The 14572-nt window shown below is 39.5% G+C and overlaps 1 protein-coding gene across 1 annotated transcript; it reads left to right on the forward strand.

Moving 5' to 3' along the window:
- The first annotated feature begins 10043 nt into the window (after positions 1-10043).
- LOC129092536 (cytochrome c oxidase subunit 7A-related protein, mitochondrial-like) lies at positions 10044-12799 on the forward strand. The gene is made up of 3 exons (XM_054600519.1): positions 10044-10200; positions 12350-12484; positions 12569-12799. Exons 1-3 carry the CDS (start codon positions 10132-10134, stop codon positions 12707-12709), a joined length of 345 nt encoding a protein of 114 aa, XP_054456494.1. The 5' UTR covers positions 10044-10131; the 3' UTR covers positions 12710-12799.
- The last annotated feature ends 1773 nt before the right edge of the window (positions 12800-14572 follow it).

A 14572-nucleotide genomic window follows, 5' to 3' on the forward strand; every position in this document is an offset into this window, starting at 1 on the left:
CCAACGAATGACTCCGCCAAGTTCATCAACTGACCAACGAGTGACTCCACCCAGTTCTTCAACTGACCAACGAATGACTCCACCCAGTTCTTCAACTGACCAACGAATGACTCCGCCGAGTTCATCAACTGACCGAGTGACTCCGCCGACAACGAGTGACTCCGCAGAGTTCATCAACTGACCAACGAGTGACTCCGCCGAGTTCATCAACTGACCGACGAGTGACTCCTCCGAGTTCATCAACTGACCAACGAGTGACTCCGCCGAGTTCATCGTCTGACCAACGAGTGACTCCGCCCAGTTCTTCAACTGACCAATGAGTGACTCTGCCGAGTTCATCAACTGACCAACGAGTGACGCTGCTGAATACATCAACTGACCACAAGCAACGCTGCCGAGTTCATCAACTGACCAACGAGCAACGTTGCCGAATTCATCAACTGACCAACGAGCAACGTTGCTGAGTTCTTCAACTGACCAACGAGTGACTCCGCCGAGTTGATCAACTGACCAACGAGTGACTCTGCCGAGTTCATCAACTGACCAACGAGTGACTCCGCCGAGTTCATCAACTGACCAACGAGCGACGCTGCCGAGTTCATCAACTGACCAACGAGTGACGCTGCTGAATACATCAACTGACCACAAGCAACGCTGCCGAGTTCATCAACTGACCAACGAGTGACTCCGCTGACTTCATCAACTGACCAACAAATGACTCCGCCGAGTCCATCAACTGACCAACGAGTGACGCTGCCGAGTTCATCAACTGACCAACGAGTGACGCTGCTGAATACATCAACTGACCACAAGCAACGCTGCCGAGTTCATCAACTGACCAACGAGTGACTCCGCCGAGTTCATCAACTGACCAACGAGCAACGTTGCCGAGTTCATCAACCGACCAACGAGTGATGCCGCTGACTTCATCAACTGACCAACGAATGACTCTGCCGAGTCCATCAACTGACCAATGAGTGACTCTGCCGAGTTCATCAACTGACCAACGAGTGACTCTGCCTAGTCCAGCAACTGACCAACGAGTGACTCCGCCGAGTTCATCAACTGACCAACGAGCAACACTTCTGCTCACATGGATTCAACAACCCAAAGTCGTTAAAGTGACTCAGAAGCTTTTCAACAGACTGCAGACATTGACCTGTTACATCCAACAAACACTAAAAATGTCACATATTTAAAAAAACGTTTTATTTTCCCGTTGTTAGGAGTTTATTTCCTGGTTTCCTCCTCATTAGAACGTCCTGTTAATCCCGTTGTTTTGAGTTTATTTCCTGGTTTCCTCCTCATTAGAACGTTCTGTTAATCCCGTTGTTTCCTCTGGTCTGAATTCATCTGGTACACTTTATAAAGTTGTGTAGATTTATTTCAGGGATATGTTCAAACATTCAAATGAGAAAAGTGAAAACATCTTGTTGCTTGACTTCAAGTCAGGCAACAAGTCAGAACTAAATATGTATACAGAACATATTCAATCAAGCTGAATAGATGTAATGATCAATGTGTCTAGTATGAACTGGTATAACTTCCTTGTTTATGTAATGATTTTCAAAGTAAAATATTTCAGTTCCATAAATTGATAAATATCCACAGTCAGGTATTCAGATGATTATAAGATTCAAATCTCTATGGTTGTTATTTGTTTCAAAAAAGTAAACACACTTCCCTTTAATTATTAATTATTTAATCATTATTTAATCTTTACTTGTTCTCTTCTACGGTCACAAGTTAATAAATAATGTGCAAACAATGAAACAGGTTAATATTACAAATCCACGTGTCTCTGATGAACTCCTGTCGAGGGTTAAACCAGCAGCCAGTCCACACCATCCACTGTTTCCACGGCAACAGCAGAGACAGGAAGTAGTGTTGGAAACATTGGGTTTTGAATGTCAGAACAGTGGAGCTGCTGAAGTGTGAATTATCTCACTGAACACACTTCTTCTTCTTCGTTGGTGTGAAGTACGGCGGGTTTCAAGCACAACTACACAGACGATCCGTTAACTTTCATCCAGTCACATGGTTTATCTGCTGAACTTCTTCTTCTTACATTAATATTTCATCTTTGTCTGTACATCCAGTCACATGGTCAGACGTTTCTTGTTGTTTACAGGATGTCAGTAACTTTACAAAGAAACACTCAATAAATCAATAAAAATCGATTTATACAACAGGCTGATCAGTCAGTGTGATGAAAGGATCCATAAGTGGAGCTTCCTCTTGTTTCTGTTATTCATCCTGTTCATTTATGTGTATTATTGTATGTATTAGTATTGCAGTATTGTCCTCACAGTGATCCTTAACGTCTCCTGCTGAGATCTTAGTACTGTCCCATCTCGGCTCTGGATTATTTAGCTTTGAGGTAATTCCTTTAGCTTCTCTTGTGTTCGGTATTTCCCATTGTTGGATATCTTTGTGTGAATGCTGATTAAGAATTTCACCCGTTTTTACTGGTGTTCTTCTACAAAAAGTAGAGTTTATTGTTTTGTGAAAGATAATAATGAATTCTACTTACTTCAGTACTGATATCGTAGAAGTTCTTCAAAAGTGTTCTTCTGGAGATGTTTGCTATTATCTGTCATGTTTCAGTGATTTCACATATTTATATAATTGATATAAAGAGTTTAAATCTATAATGGCAGTCTCTGAAGATTTTCTGAAGACCTTGATCTCCCGTCTTCGACCACTACTTCTACTTCTACTACTGCTGCTTCCAATACTACTATTACTACTTCAACATGTACTATCACTATTGATAGTACATGTTACATGATAGTACAAACGCCGCTGACAGGTCCAGGAGAATCAGGACAGAGGAGAGAGAGTTCGCTCTCGCAGCATGAAGCGACTCTGTCACCGCAAGGAGGGCCGTCTCTGACGAGTGACCCACCTTGAACCCGGACTGGTGGGGGTCCAAGAGGTTGTTCTGGTGGAGGTAGGAAGACAGTTGTTTAGAGACAGCGCGTTCAAGTGTTTTGGATAGAAAGGGTAGAAGAGAAACCGGTCTGAAGTTCTTGACATCAGAGGGGTCAAGTGATGGTTTTTTCAGAAGGGGGGTGACTCTGGCAGTCTTGAAAGCCGAGGGAAAGCATCCCGAGACGAGAGATGTGTTGATGAGGTGGGTGAGGAAAGGAAGGAGTTCAGTGGCAATAGACTGAAGAAGAGGGGAGGGAATCGGGTCAAGGGAGCACGTGGTGGGGCGGTTAGATGTAACAAGGTCGAGGACCTCCTTAGGGGAGAGGGGAGCAAAATAGGGTAAGATGGGGTGTGGAGAGGGAAGGGGGAGCTGAGGGGGAAGAGCTGGAGAGGGTAGAGAGGGAGAGGGTGGACAGGGAGAGGGGGGCTGAGAGAAGGAGGATCTGATATCGTTTACCTTCTTGTCAAAGAAGTTGGCGAAATCATCAGGGAGAAGGACACATGTTCTAGTTTTGAAATGTTCTTCATTTCTTGGTGAAAGGACTGTGAACTCGCTGGATTCATGTAGTTTAGTGCACATGAACACATTGTCAGTGGTCAAACATCTCCACTGAGGAAAGGTTCCCCTCTGGAGTGACTCTTCATCCAGTCAGCACAGTGCTTGTTACATGGAAACATCTCGTATTATTTTATGAGTGGGGAAAGACGACTCTACATCGGTTAACAGATCTGTGTGAGTGAGACCTCACTAATCAATCACATGTTTCTTTGTGAAACAGATTTATGAGACTGACTAAGGATCACATCTCTAGCGGGGAGTCTTCCTTTTTCCTTCCTGTTCCACAGCTTTGAACTTGTGTTTCCACGGTGACGGCGCTCTGTTTCTTCTGTTGATCGGTCTTCGGTCCAGCAGACAACAAGCATCGTGCCAACAAACCCGCCTGAGCACAACACGACTGTAATCAGGATTCACCTCATTTCAGAAAACATCTGTGAACATAAAACCTATTTATTCATAGCTGAGATCTTAACCTTCAATTTTAAGCTGATGTTGATCAAACAGAAATCAATAACAAAAATTACATCAGAGGAATACGGCAGAGAGTGAAAGTGATCCAGCCAACTCCTACTTTACTTTCTAATATAAATACTAACTAACTAACTATACTATGGTATAAATACTACATGACGTAATATAATTAGTACATCACATTACATTACAGTCATTTAGCAGACGCTTTTATCCAAAGCGACTTACAGGAAGTGTATTCAACATAGGTATTCAAGAGAACTACTAGTCACCAGAAGTCATCAGTGCATCTCCTTTCTTAAACAAGCATCTAAGAGCAGAAACCAGAGCAAAAGTACAGAAACAAACTAATATGATACAATAAGTCTTTCTTTTTGTATTTATTCTACTGTACTGAGTGTTTATACTACAATATGTATACTACAGAACATAGTAGTCATACTGCAGTATTTATATTAAAGTACAGAGTTTTTATAATACAATATGTACTATTTATACTAAAGCATAAATACTACAGCACATAATGTTTATACTGCTGTATTTATACTACAGTACATAGTGTTTATACTGCTGTATTTATACTGCTGTATTTATACTACAGTACATAGTGTTTATACTGCTGTATTTATACTACAGTACATAGTGTTTATACTGCTGTATTTATACTACAGTACATAGTGTTTATACTGCTGTATTTATACTACAGTACATAGTGTTTATACTGCTGTATTTATACTACAGTACATAGTGTTTATACTACAGTATTTGTACTACAGTACATAGTAGTTATACTACAGTACAAAGTGTATATACTATAGTATTTGTATTACAGTACACAGTAGTTATACTACACTTCGTACTATTCATGCTACAGTATTTGTACTACAGTACATGGTAGTAATAGTACATGGTAGTAATACTACAGTACATGGTAGTAATAGTACAAGGTAGTAATACTACAGTACATGGTAATAATACTGCAGTACATGGTAGTAATACTACAGTACATAGTAGTAATACTACAGTACATAGTAGTAATACTACAGTACATGGTAGTACATGGTAGTAATACTACAGTACATGGTAGTAATACTACAGTACATGGTAGTACATGGTAGTAATACTACAGTACATGGTAGTACATGGTAGTAATACTACAGTACATGGTAGTAATACTACAGTACATAGTAGTAATACTACAGTATACTACAGTACATAGTAGTAATACTACAGTATACTACAGTACATAGTAGTAATACTACAGTACATGGTAGTAATACTACAGTACATGGTAGTAATACTACAGTATACTACAGTACATAGTAGTAATACTACAGTATACTACAGTACATAGTAGTAATACTACAGTACATGGTAGTACATGGTAGTAATACTACAGTACATGGTAGTAATACTACAGTACATGGTAGTACATGGTAGTAATACTACAGTACATGGTAGTAATACTACAGTACATGGTAGTAATACTACAGTATACTACAGTACATAGTAGTAATACTACAGTATACTACAGTACATAGTAGTAATACTACAGTACATGGTAGTAATACTACAGTACATGGTAGTAATACTACAGTACATGGTAGTACATGGTAGTAATACTACAGTACATGGTAGTACATGGTAGTAATACTACAGTACATGGTAGTAATACTACAGTACATGGTAGTACATGGTAGTAATACTACAGTACATAGTAGTAATACTCCAGTACATGGTAGTACATGGTAGTAATACTACAGTACATGGTAGTACATGGTAGTAATACTACAGTACATGGTAGTACATGGTAGTAATACTACAGTACATGGTAGTACATGGTAGTAATACTACAGTACATAGTAGTAATACTCCAGTACATGGTGGTACATGGTAGTAATACTACAGTACATGGTAGTACATGGTAGTAATACTACAGTACATAGTAGTAATACTCCAGTACATGGTGGTACATGGTAGTAATACTACAGTACATGGTAGTGTGGGCGGCTGTGGCGTAGTGGAGAGTAAGGTAGTTCTCCAATCAGAGGGTCGGTGGTTCGATACCCGGCTTCGGCAGTCGATGTGTCCTTGGGCAAGACACTTCACCCCAAGTTGCTCCTGAAGGCCATCGGTGTGGACTGATGATGAATGTTAGTTAGAGTCTGATGGTGGCACCTTGATGGTAGCCTGTCATCAGTGTGTGAATGGGTGAATGATATGTAACATACTACTGACTGTAAGTCGCTTTGGAGAAAAGCCTCTGCTACATGACTGTAATGTCATGTAATGTAATGTAGTACATGGTAGTAATACTAAATGACTGTAATACTCATGTAATGTAATACTACAGTACATGGTAGTAATACTAGTAATACTACAGTACATGGTAGTACATGGTAGTAATACTACAGTACATGGTAGTACATGGTAGTAATACTACAGTACATAGTAGTAATACTCCAGTACATGGTGGTACATGGTAGTAATACTACAGTACATGGTAGTACATTTTTTTTTTTTGTAGTTTATTTAGCAGGGACAAAGCAGTGCACATTATTACAAACATGACATGGCAAGGCCATGACACAACTTGCAGATGTGAATACATAAAAGGTTTGTAGCTAGATAGCTAATTTGCAACCTCAGTCCCTGATCAGGCTACCTATTCTAATAAAATATATACGGTAAGTCACCTAAAATATACAATTATACAATTAAACAATATATAGGCCTACAGTATACAATTATACAAATATATGCTATCTTAAAACATACTTCCTATAACATTAAAACCTTGTGCAGAAAGAAGAAACAATATGATGAGTGTGACCTATATATGCTGTGTGTGCATGTATGTGTGTGTTATCTATTGTGTGTTGTCGTGATTACATTTTTGGTTTTCCTTCAGCCAGTGTTTCAGTTGTCTGTTAAATGTTTTAAACTCAGTTTGTGTTTTTATTATAGTTGGTAAATTGTTCCACATTTGAGTTCCAATAACTGAGAAACTCGACTGGCCAAAAGAAGTTTTGCGCACCTCTGCTATGCAGTTGCCGTTCACTGCTCCTCTGGTGGCCACCCTTCTTGTACTTATTTTTGTTACAAAAGGACATAATACAGCAGGAGCAAGATTATTTGCACATTTAAAAATTAGTTTAAGAGAAGAGAACTTCATAAAATTCTCAAAGCTCAAGAGATTATATTTCTTTACTATGATGCAGTGGTGCCACCTTATTGGTTTCTGATCCAATATCTTTAATGCCTGTTTGTATAATGATAAAATAGGTTTAATTGATGTCTGGGAGGCTTGGCTCCATACGGTGATGCAGTAAGACAAGTGAGACAGTATCATGGCATGAAAAAACAGTAAGGCTGCCTTAACAGGTATATGATGCCTTGTCATTCTAAAACAGTTCAAATTTGTTCGGAGCGTTGTAGTGAGTTTCTTAATGTGTTTATTAAACTTAAGCTGTGAGTCTATGATGATTCCTAAAAATTTAAATTCATTGACTTGGTCAATTGTGTCCTGGTCAATTTTGATAGAACAGGAGGCTTTCCCTCTTATAGAAAAACACATAGATACTGTCTTTTTAATGTTAAGAGTGAGATGGTTGTCTTTGAGCCAACGGGATACATCTTCCATCTCCTTAGTTAATATGTCCGCTGCTGCGCTTGATGTTCTGGCTGACGCATAAATCACTGTATCATCAGCGTACATTTGGCAGTTGGATGACCGACAGCAGGTGGGCAGGTCATTTATGTAGAGACTGAAGAGCAGAGGCCCCAAAATCGATCCCTGCGGAATACCTAAGTTTGCAGCTAATGGCAGTGATAGCTCAGAGTTTATCCTGACCCTCTGCTCCCTATGCTCCAGGTATGAAGCAAACCAGCTTATGGCCGGTTTTGACATATTAAAAGTGCAGAGCTTGTTTAGAAGTATGTTATGGTTGACGGTGTCAAAGGCCTTTTTAAGGTCTATGAATACAGCCCCCACAACATTACCTCTATCCAGACTACTCTTGATATTCTCTGTGAGGTAGCAGTTCGCCAGTTCTGTTGAGTATCCTAGTCTAAAACCAAACTGTTTATTGTTAATGAGACCATTACTCTCAAGATGGTCTATTAATTGCTCTGTAACAGCCTTTTCTAAGATTTTGGAAAGAGCAGGCAGTATAGAGATTGGTCTATAGTTACAAGCCTGGTCTTTTGCACCCGCCTTAAAAATCGGTGTTATAATAGCTTGTTTCCAGCTTTGTGGAAATTTGCCAACTCTGATGGAGAGATTTACTAAGTGTGTTATGGGTTTCACCAGGACAGAACAATGAGTTTTAATGAAGGCTGTATCAAGTCCAAACGCGTCCTTTGCTTTAGAAGCATTTAGTTTGTTAATGATTTTAAGTGTTTGTTCCTGACTTACCTCCTTAATATGGAAGAGCTTTGAGGGCTCTGAATTTGTGGGCAGGGATAAGATTGCTGGTTCAAAATTCTCTGCTAGCTCCTCTACTGACCTTTTGAAAAAGTTATTAAATTCATTTGCTATAGCTGAGTTATCTGTGCTATTAACACCATTCACTTCTAGTTCTGTAATTATTTTCTGTTGACTAGGTTTAAGTTTAGTTAGGCTGTTCAGGTGCTTCCATAATGCAGTGCTGTTCCCTTCAGACTCCTCTATTAATTGCATAAAATAGGCCGTTTTTGCTTTGCGCAGTTCTCTGACTACTGCATTTCTCAGTCCTTTAAAAATAAGATGATCAGTATTGGTTTTAGAGAGCAATGCTTTTTTCAGTGCATAATCCCTTTTTTTCATTAACTGGCGGATATCATTCCCAAGCCATGGTAAAGAAACCTTTTTTGGTTTCTGCTTAGATATCCTAGTGTATTTCTCAGTTATTTTTGTTAAAATTTTCATCAGGGAATTACAGCAGTTTTCTAAATTGCTGGATTGTGTTACACTATTCCAGTCTGTATTATTAAGATCATTTTTTACTTCGACTATTTTATTTTTGGGGATTACCTGGTTCCCTGGTTTGCTTTTGTTTGCAAATTGTTGGAAGCGCTGTTTGGTGAGTTTTCGAGCAACCAATATCATATTATGGTCAGAGAGCCCTGTTAGAAGATTGTACACTCTTGTGATCCGCTCAGGTCTGTTAGTGACAATCAAATCTATCATAGTTTTACTTGTTCGAGTAACCCTTGTTGGGCCCTTTACCATTTGCTGTAGGCTATGTTTTTGTAGTAGCCTTTTTAGTTTGATCCTATGGCTTTTCTCTAGCCAGTTGATATTAAAATCACCAAGAAAAATAGATTCATTGTGGCTTTTCACATGTTTAAAAATTGTGTCTAAGTCATCATAAAATGAAACCCCATGGGATGGTGGATTATACAAAACAACAATATTAAAATTCATCTTCAGAGATAAAACAACATTTATAGCCACACATTCTAGAGATGTATCCAGTTTCACTTCGTTACATTTCCAATAGTCTCTCACATAGATTAGTGACATGGTAGTAATACTACAGTACATGGTAGTAATACTACAGTACATGGTAGTAATACTACAGTACATGGTAGTAATACTACAGTACATGGTAGTACATGGTAGTAATACTACAGTACATGGTAGTAATACTACAGTACATGGTAGTAATACTCCAGTACATGGTGGTACATGGTAGTAATACTACAGTACATGGTAGTACATGGTAGTAATACTACAGTACATGGTAGTAATACTACAGTACATGGTAGTAATACTCCAGTACATGGTGGTACATGGTAGTAATACTACAGTACATGGTAGTACATGGTAGTACATGGTAGTACATGGTAGTAATACTACAGTACATAGTAGTAATACTACAGTACATGGTAGTACATGGTAGTAATACTACAGTACATGGTAGTACATGGTAGTAATACTACAGTACATGGTAGTACATGGTAGTAATACTACAGTACATGGTAGTACATGGTAGTAATACTACAGTACATGGTAGTACAGCTCACAGGCTGCCTCCTTCAGCCGAAGGTCCTTCTTTGCTGCAGTGACGTCATCACGCGGCGCCGCAGTGACGTCATCACGCAGCGCCGCAGTGACGTCACAGCCGTCCCGCTGTGGTTCTCCAGGTGTCCGGTCTGGTTCCAGGTGAGCTGCTGACGCAGACATGTACTACAGAGTGAACGGAGTGACGCAGCGGCTCACCGGAGCTCCAGCCGCCGTCTACCGGCCGCAGGTGAGACCGAGCACCGGTCACCTCGTTAGCTCCTCATGCTAATGCTAAGCTCGTTAGCTCCTCATGCTAATGCTAAGCTCGTTAGCTCCTCATGCTAATGCTAACCCTAACCTTGTTAGCTCCTCATGCTAATGCTAAGCTCGTTAGCTCCTCATGCTAATGCTAAGCTCGTTAGCTCCTCATGCTAATGCTAAGCTCGTTAGCTCCTCATGCTAATGCTAAGCTCTAATGCTAATGCTAAGCTGTTAGCTCCTCATGCTAATGCTAAGCTAACCCTTGTTAGCTCCTCATGCTAATGCTAAGCTAACCCTTGTTAGCTCCTCATGCTAATGCTAGCCCTAACCCTTGTTAGCTCCTCATGCTAATGCTAACCCTAACCTTGTTAGCTCCTCATGCTAATGCTAGCCCTAACCCTTGTTAGCTCCTCATGCTAATGCTAGCCCTAACCCTTGTTAGCTCCTCATGCTAATGCTAGCCCTAACCCTTGTTAGCTCCTCATGCTAATGCTAACCCTAACCCTTGTTAGCTCCTCATGCTAATGCTAGCCCTAACCCTTGTTAGCTCCTCATGCTAATGCTAGCCCTAACCCTTGTTAGCTCCTCATGCTAATGCTAACCCTAACCCTTGTTAGCTCCTCATGCTAATGCTAACCCTAACCTTGTTAGCTCCTCATGCTAATGCTTGTTAGCTCTAACCCTAACCCTTGTTAGCTCCTCATGCTAATGCTAGCCCTAACCCTTGTTAGCTCCTCATGCTAATGCTAGCCCTAACCCTTGTTAGCTCCTCATGCTAATGCTAGCCCTAATATAGAAAAGGTTGTATTATCATTCTTGTTATATTCCTTTATTGAGTGTTGCAGCAGCTCAACTCCACAGACAATAAATACACATATTATACATCAACATAAAGACAGAACAGGAACAAGAATAAAAATAAAAATGTACAGTATATCCACATGGGGGGGCTGGTCATGTATTATACAGTATTATACAGTATTATACATTATTATACATTATTATACAGTATTATACAGTATTATACAGTATTATACATACATTATACATTATTATACAGTATATTATACATTATTATACATTATTATACAGTATTATACAGTATTATACATTATTATACAGTATTATACAGTATTATACATTATTATACATTATTATACATTATTATACATTATTATACAGTATTATACAGTATATACATTATTATACAGTAGTATTATACATTATTATACATTATTATACATTATTATACAGTAGTATTATACAGTATTATACATTATTATACATTATTATACATTATTATACAGTATTATACATTATATACATTATTATACAGTATTATACATTATTATACATTATTATACAGTATTATACATTATTATACAGTAGTATTATACAGTATTATACATTATTATACAGTATATTATACATTATTATACAGTATTATACAGTATTATACAGTATTATACAGTATTATACATTATTATACAGTAGTATACATTATTATAATTAGTATTATACATTATTATACAGTATTATACAGTATTATACATTATTATACAGTATTATACATTATTATACAGTAGTATTATACATTATTATACATTATTATACAGTATTATACATTATTATACAGTAGTATTATACAGTATTATACATTATTATACAGTAGTATTATACATTATTATACAGTATTATACAGTATTATACAGTATTATACATTATTATACAGTATTATACAGTAGTATTATACAGTATTATACATTATTATACAGTAGTATTATACATTATTATACAGTATTATACAGTATTATACAGTATTATACAGTATTATACATTATTATACAGTATTATACAGTAGTATTATACAGTATTATACATTATTATACAGTATTATACAGTAGTAGTATACTGTATTATACAGTATTATACAGTAGTAGTATACTGTATACAGTAGTAGTATACTACTGTATACAGTATACTACTACTGTATACTCTCTGTCTCTGTCTGCCTGTCTCTCTCACTATTTGACTGTCTCTCTATCTGCCTGTCTCTCTGTCTGCCTGTCTGTCTCTCTACTTGACTGTCTCTGTCTCCACCCGTCTCTCTCTCTCTACCTGTCTGTCTCTCTCAGGGTCTGCGTCCAGGCGTCCCACCTGTTGGTCCTCCCGTCATCTTTGCGTCTCCGACCAAACTGGTGTCTGAAACAGGAAGTCAGGTGGAGTACCTGGGAGCCAATAAGGTCCCGGATCTGCAGAGACTGTTCCAGGTGAGTTTGTGATGTCATCAGCTCTCAGGTGTGTTTGATCAGAGTCATGTGACCCGTATGACGCTGTTCTCTCTGTGGGGTCAGAGGTCAGACGGCGTGCCGATCCACCTGAAGAGGGGGCTGATGGATAAGCTGCTCTATCGGACCACCATGGGTCTGACTGTGGGGGGGGCGCTCTACTGCCTGATGGCGCTCTACATCGCCGCCCAGCCCGGCAACAAGTGATGCTCCACTCTGATTGGACGAGACCCTATGTACAGAAATCATTTAGTCTGGAGAATACATTGTAATAAAGTATATTTTGTTGTAAAAGAATCAGCCTGTCCGTGTGTTTCATTCCACGTTTTCATCAATGAACTAAACAAAGGTCACCACGAGGAACGAGCAGCAGCTAGAGTTCAAAAGTGATCCAACGGAGAACCAGACTGGGTTCCAAACAGCACCAGATCCAGGAAGAACTTATATGGCTGTGCAAACATATCCATATCTATCTGTCCCAGTATTTGTTTTTATGATAGTGTATCAATATTTCTGCGTCTAGTATCGGATCATTTAAAATATAATCATGTTCTAAACTAAGTTAAAATGTCCTTTAAGTTCCTCACATCCGACCTCCTGTTGGTGTCGCTGCCTCGTTTCTACGACACCAAGGCCAGTGACCTCACAGCCTGTCATGTGACCCGGACAACATGGCAGAACAAATCCCAGAGTCGCTGGATGAGACAATCTGTCTGCAAAAGGACAAAGAACTGGTTTCCTCTTCAGCCTCTCATGGACCAGTGGATGTGATGGTGTTCTACAGGGTTCTACCAGTTTCTGAAGTTCTTTATGAATCACAGCGCTGACTCGATACAAAGGTTTAACGTCTGTGTCTTTTCTCTTAATATTGTAAAACTTCGAATGAACAAAGTACTCTGTTCTAACATGAAATATATATTTTGATCTCCAACAGGAAGTTGAAGATCAAAATATGTAAAATGTTCTTTATGATTTATTGTTTAGTTGATTCCAGATTGTGTTTTTAGTTCACGGCTATTTTTTTTGGCTTGTTTAAAATGACCTTTTGTGTACTAAAACAATAAACGAGACGGAAACACTGATTATTAAACATATGTGTTCTTCATCATCGTCATTGTCATCATTACATTACATTTACATTACAGTCATTTAGCAGACGCTTTTATCCAAAGCGACTTACAGGAAGTGTATTCAACATAGGTATTCAAGAGAACTACTAGTCACCAGAAGTCATAAGTGCATCTCCTTTCTTAAACAAGCATCTCAAAGTATAAGCCAGAGCAAAAGTATAGTGCAGAGGCAGATTACTACGAAAACAATAATTGCAACAGACTAATCCGAATATAGTAAGTGCTACAAACTACTACGAATAGGATAAGTGCAGTAAACAAATACAAATTCAATAAGTGCAGCGAACTGATACGAATACAGTAAGTGCAGCAACTAATACGAGTGCTACGAGGAAGGCTCCGGGTAGTACTTCCTGAAGAGGTGAGTTTTCAGCCTGCGCCTAAAGATGGGCAGCGACTCTGCTGTCCTGACGTCAGTGGGGAGTTCATTCCACCACTGAGGGGCCAGGACAGAAAAAGCTGTGACCGGGTGGATCGGCCGCAGGGACCTCTGAGCGACGGGGCAACCAGTCGCCCGAGGCAGCAGAGCGAAGTGGTCGGGCAGGGGTGTAGGGCTTGACCAAGGCCTGGAGATAGGAAGGAGCTGTTCCTTTCACTGCCCTGTAGGCTAGCACCAGAGTCTTAAACTGGATGCGAGCTCTTACAGGGAGCCAGTGTAGGGAACGGAGAAGGGAAGTTGTGTGAGAGAACTTGGGGCGATTGAACACCAGACGTGCTGCAGCTTTCTGGACAAGCTCCAGAGGTCTGATGGCCGACGCCGGGGCTCCAGCAAGTAGTGAGTTGCAGTAGTCCAGGCGGGAGATGACCAGAGCCTGGATGAGCACCTGCGCCGTCTCCTCAGTGAGGAAGGGGCGAATCCTCCTGATGTTGTAGAGGAGGAATCTGCAGGAGCGTGTGACCGATGCAATGTTTGCTGAGAACGACAGTTGGTCGTCGAGGG

This window comes from Anoplopoma fimbria, chromosome 6 (assembly GCF_027596085.1).
Source record: "Anoplopoma fimbria isolate UVic2021 breed Golden Eagle Sablefish chromosome 6, Afim_UVic_2022, whole genome shotgun sequence".
Taxonomy (NCBI): Eukaryota; Metazoa; Chordata; class Actinopteri; order Perciformes; family Anoplopomatidae; genus Anoplopoma; species Anoplopoma fimbria.